Source organism: Triplophysa rosa, linkage group LG4, assembly GCF_024868665.1.
Source record: "Triplophysa rosa linkage group LG4, Trosa_1v2, whole genome shotgun sequence".
Lineage (NCBI taxonomy): Eukaryota > Metazoa > Chordata > Actinopteri > Cypriniformes > Nemacheilidae > Triplophysa > Triplophysa rosa.
In genome coordinates, this window is record NC_079893.1 from 25346416 (window position 1) to 25367682 (window position 21267).

Genomic DNA, 21267 nt, shown 5'->3' on the forward strand with positions numbered 1-21267 from the left:
CACTTTACAAGATGTAAACAGTGCTTCAAAAGCACTTCCGGTTTATCTTACATGTACAATTAAATCTGAAAGATCTTCAAGGTATTTGTTTCACATTTGAAACCTGTTATAAATGTTTTGTTGGTTGTATTTCGTGTAATGTTAAAGAACTGAAACATGAAGTTCTCGTGGCGTTGAACAAGCGTTGAAACAAGTTTACGTCATACATAGAGGTCTATAGATAGCCATTATTGCTTTTGTTGTAACCAACTGTTGTCAGGGTTTTAAAACCAACAGTTTCTTCACTATAATAGAATAATACAAGAATAAAAAAGAAAAGTGGCTAATGTTAAAACTTACGCAGTGCTCGGGGAGGAACGTCGATCGGACACTTGGTACATTCCCCGGGATGCCCCAGAGATGCTGGAATTTCTCTGTGAGAGAGAGAGCGAGAGAGAGAAAGCATGACAGTCTGCATGAATATATATTCCAACCATGATGCTCACTAAACAAATCAGAGACATCCAGAATCAAAGACAGAATCAAAGGTTAAAACCCAGAGCTGTCTAAAACGTTCATGATGGAATTAATAGAGATACATGGGAGAACCTAGAACCTCAGTTTCAGCCTAGATAGATCCGATATGTAAATTAGTAAATAACTAACTGTATATTCTTTTAAATCTACAATGCATTAACTATAAGCCACTGTGCTCTCTAGACATCCCATTGCAAAACCATACTGCTCCAAAACTAATGACCGTCATTTATCATAAGTAAGCATAGGATTCAACAATGAGAAGAAAATATGAACACTGTGCCTTTAAATAGCTGCTCTAGATGGCTAGGTGATAAGACAATGTGGGCCAAGCAAGGTACCAAAGTGCTGACAGTGCACACACACCTTCACATTGCACACTGGGCGTTGTGCCCACAAAAAAAGGGACGGAAAATCTCACAAGCGGTGCATGGAAAATTCACAAGAGCCGATCAGGGTTGCAGGCAATGCTTAAGAACTAGACTTAATGAAATCCCTCCTTTCTTTCTTCCCCACGTTGTCATAACCCAGTCCAGTGCCAGTGGCGGCTGGTGCACAATTTTTTGAGGGGGCACAACAAACCATTTGACATGTGATGTAACCATATCATCACTGCTTAGCTAAAAAAAGCTTTAACTTTCAAAGCATGTAATGGTTTTCTTAACAGTAATAACGTGCCAGTCCAAATGAAAAAAATATTGCTATATACTTTATTATTTAAAATTCCTAGATGCTAGTGTTTTTGAACCGTACCATAGTAAATATTTATGAATTTAGGAAATATTTTATCAATTCACTTTTGTAGTGTATGGAGTGTTCAGGAAACTCTGGAATTGTTAATAATGACCATAGAGAGAGAGAGAGAGAGTAACCCTGTTTAGTGTTTTGGTTGGCCATCCATCTCTTCGGTAACAAAATAGGAGAGTACCTTTTCAGTTAACTTTAGTTCAGTAAATAGTCAGCTGCAAATATGACTTGACCCCAAAAAAATTCTAAGAAAAGGTTTCTCAGTGGTTTACAGTAGTATCAGATGTACTTAAAAACATACTAAAAGTTTACCAAAGTTTGACTCCAAGAAAGGCCCCATTTTCAAAATGGTGGCCGTCAGGTCCTTAAAATGACCATTACTCCTTTGTATTCCTCCTAGACCAGGAATACTGGTGCCTGATACATGTTTCGGCCATGTAATCTAATTGGCATATTTGCATGATAGATAAGTGATTACAAGTACAACTATATATTAAAGCAATTGGTTACAAGCATATTTATGCGAAAAATAAGTACAATTTCCCTTAAGTAATTGCATATTTCTCCTTTCTCATATCTTTTGATTCCAATAAAGAATAAATTCATTAGAACTGTGTGGTACTGTAAAATTTGTCAAAACAGGGCTGCCACGTGAAGGCTCAGTTCCGCTAACCCCTTTTATATTTTTGTGTTTTATTTTTTTCATATATTTTTCATATATTCATATATCATATATTTTTATAATGCTTTTTTTGCCTTTTGTTTTTTATATATTTTTTAATACTATTCTTATTTATACATAACTTTTTCTATTTTCTTCAGTTGTTTCCTCTTATTCTGGTTTATTTTTATATACGTTTTTGAACTGTGACCTTCACTAGATTTACCATTAGTCGTCACACTCTTCCTCCCATAGAGGTTGATTATAGTGATTCTCACAATTCCCAACTTGACATGGTCCACAAGCAGGCATGCATGATAGTCCATATGCCCTGCAACTGCACCGTTGTGTTCGGCAGGCAGTTGTGCATCTGTCCACCAGCAAATGGTGCCTAATGATGCCTTCCATCATTGTGCCTATTGCACCAAGTAGGTTCATAAAAGTATGAAAACCTCCAAGCATTAAGACTATGCTTTTAAGGGGACTACTCTGTGGTGCATCCATGATCATCTCTGCTGCTTTCCAATGATTGACCTGTACTCTGGAGACAAAACGTGTATTTTGTCCACCTTGGATTTTGTTTGTGACCTGGCTATCAAACACAATGCTCCACCCGTTATTACGTTTGATCAGCCACTGTACTGGAAAGCAGCAGATATGATCATGGATGCACCACAGAGTAGTCCCCTTAAAAGCATAGTCTTAATGCTTGGAGGTTTTCATACTTTTATGAACCTACTTGGTGCAATAGGCACATTGATGGAAGGAACAGGACTCAGGAACATTATGGAAGTTGTCTATGGATCAAATGCCGTCCAGCACATGATTACTGGAAAGTCAGTGCAAAGAGCTTTTCGTGGACATTTGCTGGTGGACAGATGTCTCAATCACCTGGTTGTGTACGTCATCGCCTCTTTGTACACTTGCATTGTTTATTCCATCAGCTCCCTTCTGATGAACCTCAACCACATCAGAGCCATCTCTTACGTTTTCACAGCAAATAGGGCAAGTTGGTTTACAACAACATGACTCATGGTCAAAATTGCATTTGGAGTGTACTTTTTCCTCAAGCTAATTCAACAGTGTCATCCTCTCTTAACACACTTACATTGTTGGCCTTTTTCATGTGTTAGAAATCTGGGTGGGGGGGTGGGAGGTTTAAGTAGTCAAGGATGAATTTTGTTTGAGCAAAATGGTATACACTGTGCTGCCAACAACATTTCAATGAGGCAAGCGATATCAAATGTCAGTATTCTCTTCCACCATCTTCTGAATTGCTGAAAATTGTGAATTTAGTTTTGTTGGGTTTAGTATAATGCCACCTTTATACTAACAACATATATAGATCATGCATTACATATGTATTACCTTATTCAAATTTAAATGAGTGACCATTTTAGAGGGTTCATACACAGGCCTCTGTCCGGGCTAGTTCAGAGTTGTTTATGATCAAAGTTATACAACTCCAATTTAAGTTACTTTTGGGTGCAATAACTTTTACATTGAATGTCAAGTCTGTGTTTAAGCAAAGATGTGTCCAAAAACATGTACTGAGTAGGAGTTACATGACACAGGCTAAATCGTTTACATCTCTGGTTCACCCCAAACCAAGATAAAACTTTACAGTAATCTCACAAAATCATGTATTCCATAAGTTTGTAATCATGTCAGTGCAATGTAGACAAGTCCAATGGATTCATAGACACAGACAACATAGGGTTAGACATCAAGATTACTTGGCTAGGTCAAATAATGAAGGAGTTAGGATATTTTAAGGGCTTCCTGCCCATCTTGGACGCCATCTTGAAAAATTATACATTTCTAGTGGTCAAACTTTGGTAAACTTTTAGTATGTTATTAAGGACACCTAATACTACAAAAAACAGCTGAGAAACCTTTTGTTGGAATTTTTTTGGGGTTAGGTGTTTTTTTCATATATGCAGCCGCCTAAAAGAATAAAAACAGTCTATCTGGTGTCTCGTCATTTATTTGTGTTTTTTTATTTGATTAACTCATTTAATTGGTGTAATTAATGTTCCATACAAAGATTTAACTGTTTTGACGTAATTTACTTTACCTTGGAAGTAAATTAAACCAGGTCATTACCTTTATTTTTCAGAAAAGTTGAGTAACTACTGGATATGCATTGTTGTAACACAGAGAATATTAGACCATGAACGACATGTAGCAGTTCATTCAGTCTCATTTTGACTCAATTGACTCGTTCGTTCAGTGAAGGGCGTGTTCATTTAGTACATTCAACCAATGAAATGCTCTGACAGAGCTCACGCTCAAGCGCTATTGGCTCTTGTCTCTTTGAAGCTGCGCTGTCTTTGCTTGAGACTGTAATGAATGAGAAATATCTTTCAAATAGACATATTACATAAACTCTATTACATTTCTTCAATCATGCAGATCACATACTTGTTTTTTAGCATGTCATTCGATCTTTTAATCTACAGTACGACTCACTTCATCGCTTCTCTGATCGGAACAGCGCTGGTTTCTTTTGTCTTACTTTATGTTGCATATCACGTTATGCAGCAGCTCACGTTAGCGGATAAATTAACATTGGCATTTAAAAACGTTTGTGCTGCCTTTGTAATGAGTTTCGGGGTGACTCGCCTGCAGTCACGCTTCAAGTTTGCTGTGTTTTAACGGCGATTGTGAAGGAAAATATGACGCTTTGTAAACCACTTGGAGACACAGACTGTGTCTTGTGCTTCTCTCTCTACCGCATATGTGAGATAAGCACACGTGTAAAAGTAGGAGGGTCTGGGGCGAACAGAGCTGTGCCCTGGCGACGTTCTGACGCGAGCCAATTAGAGAGCAGCCTCAGGTCACCTGCCTGCCAAAAGTTTGTACCTCATTTCTCCGGCGCCCGCACGTAGAATATATATGCATTGTCAAAGAAATTAACCAAATACAATTTTAAATAATACTTTTAATGAATGCGAACAAAACTATCAGGCGAATATAGTGTGAATAAATCTGTTTATTTCAAAATTATTTAGCAATTTCTAATATATGTTGAACTCCTGTTTAACAGTCTTCTTCTCTGGATAATTTGGTGGGGTGGTGCCCCTGCACCCCCTATTGACCAGCCGCCACTGTCCAGCGCTTACATGCGCCTCTAATTTAGGCCAAAAGATTCAGAGCCTGCCCCCTCAAAAACGATGCCCCTGTTCTGACGTCCCCGATAACAGGAGACAGAAAGGCTGTGGCTGGCATTTTGAAACACAAGCTGTGTGTAATAAACTATGAGTAACTGACGAACGTAAATTGCTGTCGCCATGGAAACCAAGGGGGTCCCCATTGATGTCATAGGGTAGGTTGTCTGAATGTGTCATCTGCAGTGAGAAGACATCTAGTTTGAACACCCCCAACACACACACACAATTGATATATTTAGAAACTTTAAAAAAATGTTACTCACTTCTCAGCAACAGTGGAGTCAGTGTGGCTGCTTCTGACCATGCAAAAAAGTCCTAAATTGAATTTTCCTACATAATAAAAGCCAAATAGGTCGTTGGCGATCTCTGTGCACTTCGTATGACTCCACTGTTTACACTCAGTTATGAGTCTGCTGAGTAACTGGTCATATTTTAACAGTCTCTTGTACTGAGAAAATAAGACTTGTGTGATAGTGTACATTCTTCAAAATATCTTCTTTTGTTCTCAACAGAACAAAGAAATTATACAGATTTGGAACACCTTGAGGATGAGTCAATGATGACAGTATTTTCATTTTTGGGTGAACTGTTCCTTTAAGGCACTTTCTTTCTGTTTACAGGAAAGACCATACATGGGAGGCAACTCAGTAGAACAAGTATTTGTCAGTTTCTACTTATTGGAGTAGCAGTATTACTGTACATTAAAAACGGATAAACAAACTAGAATTGCAATGGACTCTTTAAATATAGGAAGTTTAAAGGGGTGATATGACACGATTAAAACGAATATTATCGTTTGCTTTAGATGTAATGCAATGTGATTTAAGGTTCAAAACGCTGTATCTTCCACATACCGTGCATGTTTGTATCTCCTCTTTGCCCCGCCTCTCTGAACCACACAGATTTTTAACAAAGCTCATCGCTCTAAAAAGCGAGGTGTGCTATGATTGGCCAGTTAACCAGTGCGTAGTGATTGGTCGAATACTGCAAGCGTGTGACGGAAATGTAACACCTCTCACCATATTTGGAGCATCAGGTCCCAAAGCAATTGTACTGACAGGAACCGCCCACCTAACTTGTGTATTTGGGCGGTCTTAGTCAAATCATACCACGAATTGACGTAGATTTGTGGGGGTGTGATTACACGAGGCATTTCAGGCAGGTCTGTGTGAGCATTCGCTTTTAGATTGAATGCATCTTTTGTTCCGACACTTTAATTTTTGCAATTTTACATGTCTAATACATGCATGGGCAACTAGTAACACACCAAAGTAGGGCTGTCACGATAAACCGACGATAAATATCACGTGATTTATGCACAGCTTTTGAGTGAAGTTTCCTAGTTCTAGAATCTAGGAAATGCCTATGGACATCTTTTTATCACTGTTACTCAAGCCTCATCAGGTATTTTTATGATAATAAAGTATATTTATAATGATCATGTTTGACGGTTGTTGCTTTTTCAAATGCACATTATATGCGACTCAAACTCGCACTGCTTTTAGATTGAGCAGCATTTCCTACTGATCCCAGAGCCGTGCTTCACGGACAAGCTACGCATTAAAAAAATATCGACACATTGCATATCGCAGCCAGCTCGATAACAATAGGATTTAGTGGTATTGCGATAAATTATTGTGCAGCCCTACATCAAAGACACAGAAAAACACGTATTCGCGGCATATGACACCTTTAATTCTTAAAGTGCTTTTATTGGAGCTGGACAGTTTTTCCTTATTTTGAGAGGCGGTAGCAACAGAGCTTCATTCAATACTTCATCAAAAACACAACAAAATACATTGTGTTCGCTCTGTGCTATTCAGTTAGCTATACTTTAACTCTCACTTTGAAATTGAATCTAGGTTATTCTCTTTGTGACTGTACCTGGCGTCCATTAGGTTTGGATCCCTGCAGGCTGCAGTGTCCCAGGCTGCCGTTAGGAGTGGTAGTACAGCTGCTGATGATCTGGAGCTGTTTCTCAGCGCGGTCGGCCCGGTCCAACAGCTCCTCGATGAACTGCTGAAGACGCACTTTGGCACTGGCTTCACGCACAGCTGTTTCCTGCAGGAACTGGTCAATTTGGGACACCTCTCTGAGTGAAAAGAAAATGAACACGTAAGGCAGAAATTCAACGATGTTAGGTAAGAGATAACGCGTAAGTTAGTCAGAAAATTAAGCATGACCTGAATGTGAAACGGGTTTTCATTTTTTGACCAAAACGTTGCTCTGGAATAATAACTATGCCAAAAGGCACTAAACTAAAGTTGTCAAAGTTGGTTTATTAACAATGTAAAGCATATTGTACACCAATAGCAAGTGGTGTTTGTCAGCAACCATTTGCCAGTGTTTCCTGTACATTACCGAATAACAAATGAGGGATTTCCTGAAAAAAAGAAACACATGCTACTGTGAAACCTGTCACACCTCATCAAATCAGAAAAGGGCATTTACTGTAAAGGTAATTGCATTTGCATCCGAAATTTTCGCACGTTAAAAAATAAATACGACCTCACATTGTGTCAATCACATTTACACACTGCCTCCGATATGTCCGTCATAAAAAATTCGGACTGGGTTCGATTTTCTGCGTTTTTCGCATCCGTAGCAAGCACTTTGAGAGGTGTTATGGCAATTCAGAGACACCATACAAACGAGCGCAGAATATGAAAAAACGCATATGAAAATTTCGGACTGTATGTGCACAAACCTTTACACTCAACCCCTTCCGCCTCCCATTTGTCCCTTTTCTCATGTTTGTTTATCTCATCCAGCATTCTGCAAATCCCCGGAGCATCTGGACAGCCGATGAAAGCACAGCGAGTGTTATCTTTGTGTAGGAAATGTCTCTGTAAACATAAACACTGTGGACATCATCACCTCAGCTTTTCCTGGCTACTTCGTGTCTGTCTCCTGAAAACTACATAGGCTGCAGTTTGTACACGGGCTGGATGTTTTAATTATTTACGAGAATTGAAAGCAGGGAAACGGGTGCGAGTAAATGTAAAATTAAATGTAATCTTAATCACATTTATGTAATTGTGTAATCTCAAATGATAAATAACAGTGATACAAATCAGACGGTATTAAATTATCATGTCAGACTGCAGTCTGTGCTGCGGTTTTCTTGTAATTCAAAGATATGGAGATATGGAATTCATCACATAAGTATTACTCCTGCTACGTTTCTCTGGCGTAACAATTAATTGTGACCAATTTAATGCTTATATGAATGAAGAATAATCATTCTTTTTCATTTAAAGAGCTACATAAAAAGACAACAAAGCATGCATGTAATAAATGAGTACTATAAAGAAAAAGAAATCAAATCAAACTGCAGCTCCTCAGCATTTAATTTCTTTAATGGACACTATAGTCTATGTAAACAAACAAAAATACTTTTCTATTTACTCTATTTACTAACAACTGACAAAATAATGAAAAGAGTATAAATCAGACTAATTGCAGGGCTATGTTGGGGAAAGGCAGGCCAGTGTGTGTTTACTCTGTGTCACACATACATGTACCTTCACTGTATCTATCAATCTCACTGTATTAGTGTCTTTTCAGTAATTAAAGGGCCGGCACCTAATTTCTTTGGTCATTTGTTTCAAGTCTGTATTTGGCTTTAATTTGCTTTGCTGCTCTAGGGAGAGCAACACCATAATTAACATGTGTTGTATTAACAGACTCCATGAAAACAGATTTAGTGGTTTTTGGTACACATGTGTACAAGTACTGTACGCAAGTCTACTCTGAATATTGAAAGTAAAGAAAAACATATATTTGCTTTTACAGTAAATGTACTGTCTTTTTCTCTGGGATGCTTAAGACTTATTTTAAATGCAGGGGTGTATGCAAAATTATCTGTCAAAAAAAAACGAACAACAACGGAGAACTGCCCCCTGATATTGCCCACAACAGACTAGCAATAAAAAGAAGCTCATCATGACCCATCAATATTTCTGGCCACAACTTCCTGTTTTAAAATGAAAAGTAAAGACAGTAAAGAAAACTGCATTCATCACACAATTTCATGGAGCTTTTAAGTAGCTGTTGGTGTTTGCAATCTACTTCAGGCAAAAACAGATGACTTCCTTGATATTAACATCCTGTTATGTTAGATTCTAAACTAAACTCTAAAATCTGTCCTATTCCTTGTTTTGTGACAGATGGTATGTAAGAGGCCGAATAAGGAAAGAAGAAGCCTGCTGAGCTAAATGAACAGAGCAGTTGTGCTAGTTTTGCCACAAAATTTCTTTTCTCTGATAGTGTAAAATGAGTTTTGTAAAAGCCTCTGTTCCAGGGTCAAACTATTTTAGTTTTATCAATTTCTTTTTCTCTATAGACACTGAGCTTCATTAAAATCAAGTAAATGCCTATAGCTGTGTTCTTTAAAACACATGAACTCAATACAACACTGTCTTTATTCTTTTTTTGGTTTTAATGACTGATATACTAATATATTGAGAGGGGACCAAAATAATGTTGATACTGTATATGTTTGTAATACTATAATAGCAGATTAACATGTACAGTACAGAAGATTTCTGACAAGAAATATTAAAGAGCAGGTTTCATGAATCTCATAAAATTACCGGCATTTCAGTGTGTAACGTAGCCTAGCTTTCCTTCAATTTTGACGATCTGCAAAGTTGTTATTCCAAAAAGTCCATGATAAATTAAGATATTGGCTTCCAAAGTAAGGAGTCGACTCCGAACCGCCCAAACAAATCGTTAGGCTTTCGAATCTTTTGAGTGTAACATCGATACATCACAGTGTAAGGCATCAGCACAATCCCCGCCTTCCCCGCGAAACAGGAACACTCTGACCTGCCCACTAGCACTTCAGGTAGTGTTGCGTATACAACATGTCGAGGGGACGCTGTGTTTTGTGCTGTGAACGCAAATGTACTTTGTTTTCGCTGCCAAAAGATGACGATGTGAAAGATCAGTGGTTACATTTTTTTCCCCCACAATACCACTGCAGTACTATTCCAACCTTGTGTAATGTGCTCGTCATTTTACCGACAACTGCTTCTCAAATTTTGGCGAGTTCAACGCGGGATTTGCCAGCCGCTAGACCCTTAAAGATAAGTCAATACCAACTTTATTTGGACTAACAAGCGTCTCAGAACCACAAGCTGTAAGTATGATAAATACGTTATGTGTACATGTTAAATTGAGTGCTTACAATATACGTTAAAGTAATTGTGCTAATCCGTGTTGTATATTTAGTACAGCTGTAGGTTTCCAGGTAAACAACGTATAAGTTAACAGTATTACAGTTTTAATAATCCAACTCTTACCTAATAATGTGGCAGTTATTGTAGACTGTTGTCGTTCTACATGTCGTAGTATTGTACAAACTGTATCCCTTTATCGTTTCGTCACGGTAGCACTATGCTAACGTGTCTCACATTATGGTTTTGTCAAGTGTGCAAAGTTTAGCTATGGTCACGATCCCCTTCAAACAAAACGGTTTGCTTGTCATTATTTTAAAAACGGACTACAGCACTATATCATTTTATTATGTAAAGGTGTGTGCATTATCTTTGGAGGCTCTCGCTAACTTGCTCAGTTACTCCTCTCTGTATAATCAAAGTAATGATCAACTTTTGGATAGAGCCGTTGTTGTTCTCCCACAGCTATGACGAAAAAAGTTCAACAGAAAACAATAGTCTGAATGGTTTATGAAGATAAGTTTATGAAGATAAAAACTTGTGATATGGTAATACTGATGCCATTTTTACACACAGCGTCTTTGTTTACAAAAACCTTCCCGAGATAAGAACTGTGGTAATGGGCGTTTCGTTTCTGACACGCAGTGTATGAAGAGACCAATCACAACTGATTGGGCCAGTTGGCCAATCGGAGCACACTGGACTCGCGGTAGGGAGGAGCTTAGAGAAGCGGAAAATTTGAACAGCTTCGGAGGAATCGTTTAGGGATCTTTGAGAAATGGATAGATACTAAATGCTTATTTTAAGAAAATAGCACAGTTTTTTTTACCTTTGATGCATTTGAACATGTTGTTGGGGACTCTAATACAACATTAGGACACTTACAAAAACCTTGAAACCTGCTCTTTAATACTTAAGTTAAAAATTTAAATAAATAATATTAAATTAATTCAAATAAATAAATATAATAAAAAAATCATATCGGCCAAATCTGCTAACTAAGTCCTAGGCAATATCCTGTTTATGAAAATAGATCCAATAGATACTGTCTATGAAAACAGACCTACAAAAGCAATTGAAAACTGAAATTGAACATATATTTTAGTGCATCTCCTGCTGTCTGCCCTCATCAAAACAGAAAGTTTTGGAGCTGACTGAAGCATCTTCACAGGGGAACATAATTACAAATAAAACCACCTGCTCAGAAAGCTGACATCTAAATTCCAGTGGTACACGCAAAGCATGCTGTGAGATTTTTTGGCCTGCATGGTCGATTGCAAGACCACTGGTATGGCTGAAACTGTAAGACCAGTTTTTCTTATATAGCTTCTTATTGCAAATAAACACATGCACAAACTCTATAGCCAAGAACAGCAATCATAACATAAAACCCAGACCATCACAACTACTGCACTGTTCAGGGAGATTTCCTGAAAAAGTGTGCGATAATGATAACCTCTGTGCTTGGTTACATTCACATGGCACTTATCTGACAGCAACAGATTACATCTGCATTAGATATGATGTACTGTATTCACAGACTTCAGCTTAGCACTGCTTAGAGAAACCTTGATCTGTTACTGACTACAGAATAATTTCTGGACTGGTTGCCATGGAAACAACTACTCGATGGCTGTCAGATTTGTCTTTAAACAAAAAAGCTTTTTTATTGCTTTACAGCTACAACTAACAGTACACGATGGGTTTTACAGTGATTTTAAAAGCCATTTCATTCAGTTTGAAGGACAATATTCCATTCAACCTGGATGAGAGACGACTATTCTGGGATATTCTTGGCATGAGACAGAAATTGTGATGAGATGGTTGAATATGAATATGGGTTTTTCTGAATCCTGCATGCTACATAAAAACAATATTAGACAGTATGCAATATCTTGTATACCGTGCCTCCATGTGATCTGAAGCCTGCAGTATTTACAGATATTCATGATTTTCAAGCTAAAATAAAAAATCCTTGTGGGTGTTGCATGCATAAGAAGCATTCACAAACTGAATTTAAATTGCATACACATTTCTTAAAATGATATGAGAACTTAAAAAGGTATTTGCAACACAGTAAAGGGCGAAAACTATATATATATATATATATATATATATACTGTATAGTTTGTATTAGTTTAATTATATATATTTAATTATCAGATATAATGATATACTGTGTATTTGAACCCAAAGGCTTCATTTTAGACAACAGATACAAAGCATCATAGGTCTAAGACGAGTGGAAATACAACCCATACCTCTGACATGAACATGTAACATTCATATTCATCACGGTGACAATTATTTCAAGTGCACATAAAAATAGTAGCAGAAAGATAACCAGCAGCTCACTAAAGGAAAAGGTTATGTAATGCTGTAAATAACACATGGTCCCCAGAGTATGAATGATAATTAGATACAAGAAATAAAATAGAGAAGATATGAGAGGGGTGTAAAAGGGCTTTTGGAGTATGGTAAAACACATACAGCTGAAAGTTTTAACAATTACATAAGAAATGTCTATGACAATTTTACATTATTATTATTATTATACATCAAATTATCCTCAAATATATTTTTTGTGCTGGGAAAATGAAACTGCAAAACAACGAAAATCGTTATTGTTGATCCCTGTAGTGGCTATGGTGATCATTCAAAGCTCTCAGGACAGAAAAAGAACAAAAAAAAAACAAAGAGAAGGCATATGTGAGCCCTATTATGAACAAAATACAAGACAGACACAAACACAGTGTTCAAGGTGGAGATTATGAAGGCTAAATAAACGTACTCTGATTGCAAAACACTGAATTACAATCCACAAACCTCACATTTGCATAATAATGCAGGCAATGGACACTCACTCTATGAATATTCAAATACAAAACAGCTGAATAGGACATTGTAACACAAATGAGCATCCAATGAGTATAAGAATAATAGTATCTTAAAGTGTGAAAAAATTGCTTTAGCAAGAATCAGGAGTGTAATGCATGTATTTTTGCTTCCTACGGAAAACAGTAACAACATGACATCTGGCACTTTTTGCTTACAATAATCATGCAGCTTGATTATGATAAACAGCAAACAGTACACAAATCTATGTTGAATTTTAAAGTCAATTCAAAAGTTAATACGTGATATTGCATATAAAATTACATTCAAATCACCAAGAAGGTAAAAAGCAACTAATCTAAAACCCTGCCCACAATGCAGAAGCAGATCAGATCAGAGATCAGTATGAGGTGCGAAAATCATCAGAGTGACAGTGAGGGGGGAAAAGACGATAAAACCGAGACCGTGAAAGAGGAAAGAAACGAGGCCTCTTTCTCTCTACCTGCCAGCAGTGCGTGACAGGATTCTCAAGAACGCTTTAATCCACAAGCAGCTGCAAATCAATCACAGGTCTATATTTCAGATGAAGCCCTGCTGAGTATATCCCACTCCATATGACCCTCTAAACTCAGACCACTCCACTGGCTGAATTGCCCCTTTTTTTTCCACTTCTTTGTTCAGTATATTGATCAGTAATTTAATATTTTATCTGAATGGGAGATTGATAGTGAACACTTAGAGCAGGGATTTAACCTGTTAACAATAGCAGGATGTCATTCAGTGGTGCAGTTTTACTTCTTTCATATTCATTACTAGTTTACCCTGACAACCATTATCATTTAAAAGCTTTTATTGTCAAGATTTGGTACCATTTTATTTAATCTCAGATTGTCATAGCATTTAAAGGTCCAGTGTATGAAATTTAGTGGCATCTAGTGGTGAGTTTGCGAATTGCAACCTCACTCCACTCCTCCCCTTTCCCTTTCAAAGCCCTACGGTGGCTGACACAGGACTAAGTCATCAAGTTTTCGATTCTTTGCCGGAGGAGATAACGTATTTACGAAATGCGCTCCGGGCAGTTTGTCCGTTTAGGGCTACTGTACAACCAACATGGAGAATTCCCTGTAGATAGAAATAGCTCAATCTAAGGTAATAGAAACATAACGTTCAATATGTAAGACATGTAAGACCTCTGAAGACATAGTTATGTATACTATACTGCATTTCTGTCAATAGATCCTGCAAAAATGACACATTGGACCTTTAAATCATTTAACGTGCTTGATTTACCAGCATATTATTTATCATAAATCTTTTTCAACATCATGACAAAAATGTGTAGTAAGGATTTCTCCCTGTTTTTCTCAGTTAGGAATGAATAAATAACTATACAAACGGGAATTTGCATTATGTACCATATACAGTAGTGTATGATGCATTGCTTACTGTCTCTTTTTGCCTACCTCTTGCCCATCACGAAACCCACTCGAATATGTGCATCAGGAATGGACTCGTCTTAATAAACTTGTAAAAACAGAGGGATCTAGTGAAACACTCAGCCAACTGGAGGAAATGGGCCATAGGGTGGAGTTAAATTTGCATCCGATTAGACAGAATCAGTAAAAACTTGCACCATTGCAGCCCACAAGAGCACAAATCTTATATTATTAAACAGCCCACCTGTGCACAAGAGTTAATCTTGCACACAAAGCAACGAGAGCACAAAACTTGGTTTTCACAGACTTTGACCATATATAGGCACAGTTAGAAAACCAGTCTGGTGCTCAGAAATGTTCTGGACCTGTTATACAAGATTAAGACATTTTGATCTACCACAGCTATGATGGCCTTTCATTAAAATGATGGGTTTTCCATCTCTTGTGCATACAACCTTTGGGAAAATACATTATCGCCATTTTAATGTGAAAGTTGACGTTTTAACTGTAAGAGCTGTGTGGAGTTCAAAATGGTAAATAATACTTGTGTGACTGTTTGTCAGCACATTTCCACTTATTCTCTCAATTTCTGCAAACTGCAACATAACTGTGACTGTTTGTGTTTTGGCAATCGAATTACTGGCTTTCTAATGTTACAATGTAAACAACTTACTGTTGTTTGTGTGACAGCTCCTGTTCCTTGTTAACCAGATCCTGCTTCAGACTGGCAAGCATCTCCACGGACACGTCCACCTGCCGCGAAAGCTCGGTGGCCTTGTCTTCTAGGTCTTGTTTTTCATGACTGAGCCTCTCGCTCTCTATCTTGGCCTTCTCCAGCTCCGAGCTTTTCCTCTCCAGCTCCGCCTGCAGACGGCCGACGCGCGTGGCGATCTTTTGCTCCACCTCCTCCGACAGCTTCTCCAACCTCTCATCTAGCTCGAGCCTCTCAAACGCCCGGGCTTTCAACCGAGCCAGGCCCTCCTCGTAAGCTGCCTCCACCGCGCTGGCGGCCACGTTAGCGGCCACCGCGACAGCGTTGTTCCCTGTGGAGGTCAAGGCATCACCAGAGCTCATGGCTGTCTTCACCAGAATCTCGCCCAGGGGAAACTCCACATTGGGCAGGTAGCAAGCGGTAGAGGAAGGGGCGAGACCGAGCTCCTCGCCTGAGCAGGGAAGCTCACGGTATGGAAAATGAGATTCGGCGGTGAGGGCTCTGTCAGCCACTAAGGGGAGCAGCGCAGCGGCATCGCACACGCTGTTGGACTTGGATAGCACGTACAGGGTCTCGTAGGTGTGGTTGTACTCCAAATGGGCACGCAAGGAGGACAGACTTCGAAAGCGCTTGTGTTCCCCACAGCGAGGACAACGGTACGGCAGGTCCAAAGAGGCCATTCCACGCTCCTGCGGCTGCCAGGATGGAGCAATCTGCTCACGCCACCCAGTACTGCCAAGGGCAGGCAGGTACAGTGGCCAGGCACCCCAGAGGACCACTCATCTTCGAAACACTGGGTTTGCGAGCGGCTGAGGAAGGAGATGAAACATTCTCCTTGAATTAGTTCTTCAATGATGTCTTGACCACCGTTAGGTCTCCTACGGCTGCACCTAATTTGTCTTCCTTGGGTTCCCAACCTTTTGTCCTAGAAAAAGAGGGAAATGAAACAGAACAACACAATTTAATTAACAAATAGAAATAACTTTGTTTTATTTTTGCTTTGATGGCTAAATATACAGCAAACTCAATGAGCTGAGGGTGCACAGACACGCTTTGCTTGCAGTCTGACAAATATAAAAGGCTAACATAAGCTCACCGGAGGTACACAGTTATATTTGTTTATTACAATGTGCTGAACAGTTAAGTGAAAGATAAACACCTCTTCCACAAAGCTGCACAAATGAAAAACAATTTATTTTATTGACATCATGTCTGCTAAAGAGAAAGCTGAATTACGTCTTTAGATAAGTTCCAATAAAGGGATAAGTTATAACTAAAGTCAACCATAAATTTCTGAAGCACAATAATGATTTGACCTAGAAACCAAGAGACTGCTATATACACAGACGAACTGAACAGCGTCCAAGACTTTTTCAAAGTATGGCGAGCATCTGGATGCTAATCTCTCTTGCTGTCAACATACATCAAATAGCAAAATGACCCATGACTTCTGAAGTTAAAACCCATTTGAAGTCCATCCAAATGATCATTAAAATAGTAAAAATGTAGTATAGAAGAATGTCTAGCTAATTTGCAGTAGGAGAGAGGTAAAACAAGAATAGGTCAACTAACGTCTCCGATCTCATCCTCAAGGGTGCATAGAACGGTATCAAATGCAGAATTTGCTGAGGGTGCACTCATGTGCTCTAATGGAAGATAAAATGTTTCATGCGTGCCTCCATCAAGCTATACTGCATCTGTCAATATGCCACAATACAAGGTGAGTACTTCCTGTAATTTTGGGCAACGGATCAGTTTAACGGGGGTTTAACAACACAGAAAGAAGGAACCAATTATTTACATTACTGATACAGGTTCACATGTAACAATAATTCACCTAATACCTAATACTCTTTATCAACTCAAGTATAAAGATGCAATTAATCCCCATTAATGTTCCATGTCCTGCATACTGTTCTAATTGCCCGTCTTTTCATTCCCACAGTACTGCGCATGCCGCAGATAAGAACGTGCATTCAGCTGAAATGATGAGAACCTGAACTGCACACATGTTCCAGGAATGGATTTCAGCCCGGGTACCAGTCAACGAGCCAGTCAGGCTTAATTCATTCATCTGGGGATTACGTGAGCGCAATTCCCAAAATGAATCTAAGAGCTTGAAGCGAATCCTCTGTCGTAGTAGGAAATGCGCAGTTCATTTAACCCTGAAAATAGTTTGAGTAACCATGACAGCCTATTTACTGTAGTATAAAGCAAGTGAAATAAAATTGTTGTAACAATACATATTTTTTAGTTTAGTGATTTATGTTTATTGTATGTTGTGACTAAGTTACATTTTATTTTTGGCCTTAATTTTACAGGACAGTGAAGAGGCAGCAGACAAGAAAGTAGGAAGGAAAGAAGGGGTGTGGGATCGGGCCATGACCCAGTTCGGACTTGAACCCACATCCCCATGAGAACATGTGAACATAAAGCTGAAGTGTATAATTTATGCATTAATACCATCATCAAATGAAATTGCAAAAAGAAATGCTACAAAAGTGTATTCAGGTCAAGATTGATGGGTTTAGAATGGTCAAGGCACAAAACAGCAAATCAGGCTGGGAAACCAGCTGGCCAACCAGGCAAACCAGTCAAAGACCAGTGTGGGCAGGTTGGGAGGCTATCTAGGCAGGTCTAAATCTGCTAATACCAGCAGAGACCAGCAAACCAGATTAGGCAGTTTTTGGTAAGAACTTTCTGCATGAAGCATCAACCACATCACTTACATACAAGTGATAGAAGTCAGTAAACTGAGTTAGCTAATGGATGGCTACTCACCATTACTGGACTGCACAGCTAAAGCTAAAAGGCCATATAAATGTGGTGAAAATCAAAAAGAAAAAACACAATGTCCATCATAATTCCGGCTTCTCAGTGATCTCAGGTGGTTTAATGTTTCAAACTGTGCTCGGATTTGACAACATAGTCTTGACAAGTCAAAAAAATTGCTTAAGCATCTCATTCAATGAAAAGAAACCATGTTAAAAATGACGATAAAACAAGTCTATTGAGATCTAATAGCAACCGAGCAACAGAAGCTGCATATGAGGTTCCACCATCATACCCCTGTATAACGCTACAATTTTTTCTCAATGCAAATAAAAGTGAGGGAAAGAAAACAAATCTGAAAACCCGCTTGAACAACCTTGTCAATATCCAGAGCACATTTGCTGTCACTGGTCATCAAATCACGTCCAGTTACTGTACCTTAGTGACATTTTCCACACAATTTGAGTTTTTGCCCTCGAGCTGCTTACTTATTTACCAACATCATGATTACATCATCTTTTAACACACATCTTTTTTAAGACAATCGTCAATCTATGAAACCTTTGTATCTTCATATGTCATTCTGTCAAGAATGCACATCATTACTGAGGTGTCCTGGCCTTTGTACCATAAATGTCCGTCTGGGTTTGTCTCTCTCTCTAACCTCATGCAAAGCTGAGCGAGACAAAAAAAACCTTTTCATTACTAATGGGGTTTGAAGACTCTCTTGTCTCAGATGTGTAATGGGATAACAAAAAGGCTTTTGATTAGGGCCTTCTTTGCAAGCATTAAGAGGCTAAGGAGCAAAAACATAAATAAAACCATCTTGAACAGCGTGCAGGCATTTAAGATTGAGTTATAATCCTCTGCTTTCAGAGGTTATGAACGAGGGCCTGCTATGATGCTACATAACGATCAACATTCCCGAGATCGGCTTTGACCTTGATGGGCAGAGAGCTGTTCATGTCTACCAAGATGGAGGTCTATAGTTGCCACGGATACGAGCTCAGAATGTGAAGCACAGAGAGACATAGATACAAACAAGCCAGCCAGCAATGATGAATCACTATAGAGAGGCAACAAGGACAGAAGGACGGGGCGGATAAGTCAAAGAATGCAGGAGGATTGTTGAAATCGACTGAGAACAAGATAAGTGGTTACGTTTTTATAGACAAGGACATATAGAAGCAACCTCAAGAGAAGAATGCGAAGCCCCGGCCACATTGAAAACTCATTGCTAGTCGCTGAAACCTAGTTACATAAGGTTAGCATTTTACTAAAAGTCAACTTCAGTAACATTCAAAAACACGTGTTAATGCAATGTGCATGACTATATCAAATGCTGATGAGCAACACTGTCTGTATGTCTTGCCACATACGTGCATTACATAATTTTTGTGGTGACATCTTAACATTTTATTCATGGAACAGAAAGAGCTGAATTGTGTCATTTTATCCAATTTCAAAATTATAATCAAACTTTTTTAAAACACGGAACAGTCAATATATATAATTCGCTATTATTGCATTCATTTATTTTGTTTCTGAGACATTTGACCATTCTACAAGAACAGCATCTGCTCTTTCTTCACATGATCAGCCTGTCTAATCTAAACACAGGTTACATTGTTATTTTAAAGGTGGGAAAAACCTCAAATCTATTTGTGGTGCCCCCCATAGATAAGTGTTTCTCAACCAGGGGACCTCGACATCATTTCGAGGGGGCCTTAAGAAAAAAATATTAAAAATAAACAAAATAAGCATTAAAATAATCTAAAGGTTGAGATATTTCATAACGTTTTGTTATTTCTAAAACAACAACACATAACTTGTAATAATCAAGTTCTAGAATATTTTATTAAGTAGAAATTGCATGTGTCAAGGGACTTAAATATTGTTGTGGATGATGAGGGGGGCACCATTCATAAAAAAACATCCAGTGGCGAAAAAATGAAGAGACTTGAAGAGACAAATTTTCATTTAATCAGCATTTCTAGATGTATTGTGGCCATTCCAGTCCAGTGTCTGTTGAATCTCTCAACAAAATCAAACCTCAGGAGTGACAAAGTCATTCAACAGCAAATGTGAAAGACTGGCAGCATGACAAGACGCATGAAAACTGTGATAAAAATCCAGGTTATCACATAAAAAATAATTGTTGAACTTTTCCTAAAAACAAATATTACTGTTAAAAGTAATTAAGAACTTGTTTTCTTTGCAGTATTTGAGGTCTGAAGCAGAGCAGTCAGAGGCAACTCTTGTTTAAACATAATTATCATGGCAAAAGGTGATGACATCTGAATTTATCTGTAGTGTGTAGCCTGATAGAACCAGCTGGCAAAGATCAAGAATCACAAGGTCAATGCTAATGCTATTATGAATCAAGCAAAAAAACCTTGTAGCTGCCACAGCAACACTAAACACTGTGATGGACACAGTAGGTCTGGATGGCTTTTTTCAAAAGTAGAAGCTCCAATGGCTACAGACTTTTCTGGCTCATATTGATCTGTGGGATTTTCACTGAGCCAATTATCCCTCATTACCCACAGCTCATGGCATGCTACTAGTCTGGGGAGACATCCAGATAGAACATTAAAGGTTCTCTCACACTTCCCATCCTGTACCACTAGCTGATGCAGGACGATTGATTACACAATTATGTTTAACTCTATACAGGTTAAGCAAACATTGACAAACAATGTATGTTTGTTGCAGTTTACAGTACATGCTTAAAATACACATGCAATAATGGACCATTGGATGTCAACTCAATCCGAAGAACTGTAGAATATTGAAAGTTGACACGAAATGACCAAATATCATTACTATTGTGTTAACACAAACAATTAAGGTCCAGTGTCTAATTTTTGGGAGGATATATTGACAAAAATGCAACATATACATAACTATGTCTTCAGAGGTGTATAAAGACCTTACAAAAGGAAGCGTCATGTTTTTATTACCTGAGAATCAATGAGCTATTTCTATCTACATGGAATTCACCACGTTGATTCTACAGTAGCCCTATATGGACAAATTGCTCTACAGAGTGTGTTTCGTATATATGTTATCTCCTTCGGCAAAGAAAAGAATACGTGCCGACATGTTTGTCCTGTGTCAGTGCTTCGAAAGGGAGAGGTGGAGTGAGCCATTGGTTGCAATTCTCAACCTCACCACTAGATGCCGCTAAAATCCACACACTGCTCCTTTAACAAACATAAGCACTGTATTCTCT

General features: G+C 38.4%; 1 protein-coding gene across 1 annotated transcript in view; it reads right to left on the minus strand.

Moving 5' to 3' along the window:
• The window catches only part of fbxo41 (F-box protein 41), a 45445-nt gene that overhangs the window by 21889 nt on the left and 2289 nt on the right, over positions 1-21267 (minus strand). The window contains exons 2-4 of the mRNA XM_057331398.1: positions 15222-16185; positions 6982-7189; positions 340-413 (exon numbers count right to left, since the gene is read on the minus strand). Of these exons, the coding sequence (XP_057187381.1) occupies positions 340-413; positions 6982-7189; positions 15222-15940 (1001 nt within the window). The 5' untranslated portion in view covers positions 15941-16185. The remainder of the gene's footprint in view (positions 1-339; positions 414-6981; positions 7190-15221; positions 16186-21267) is intronic.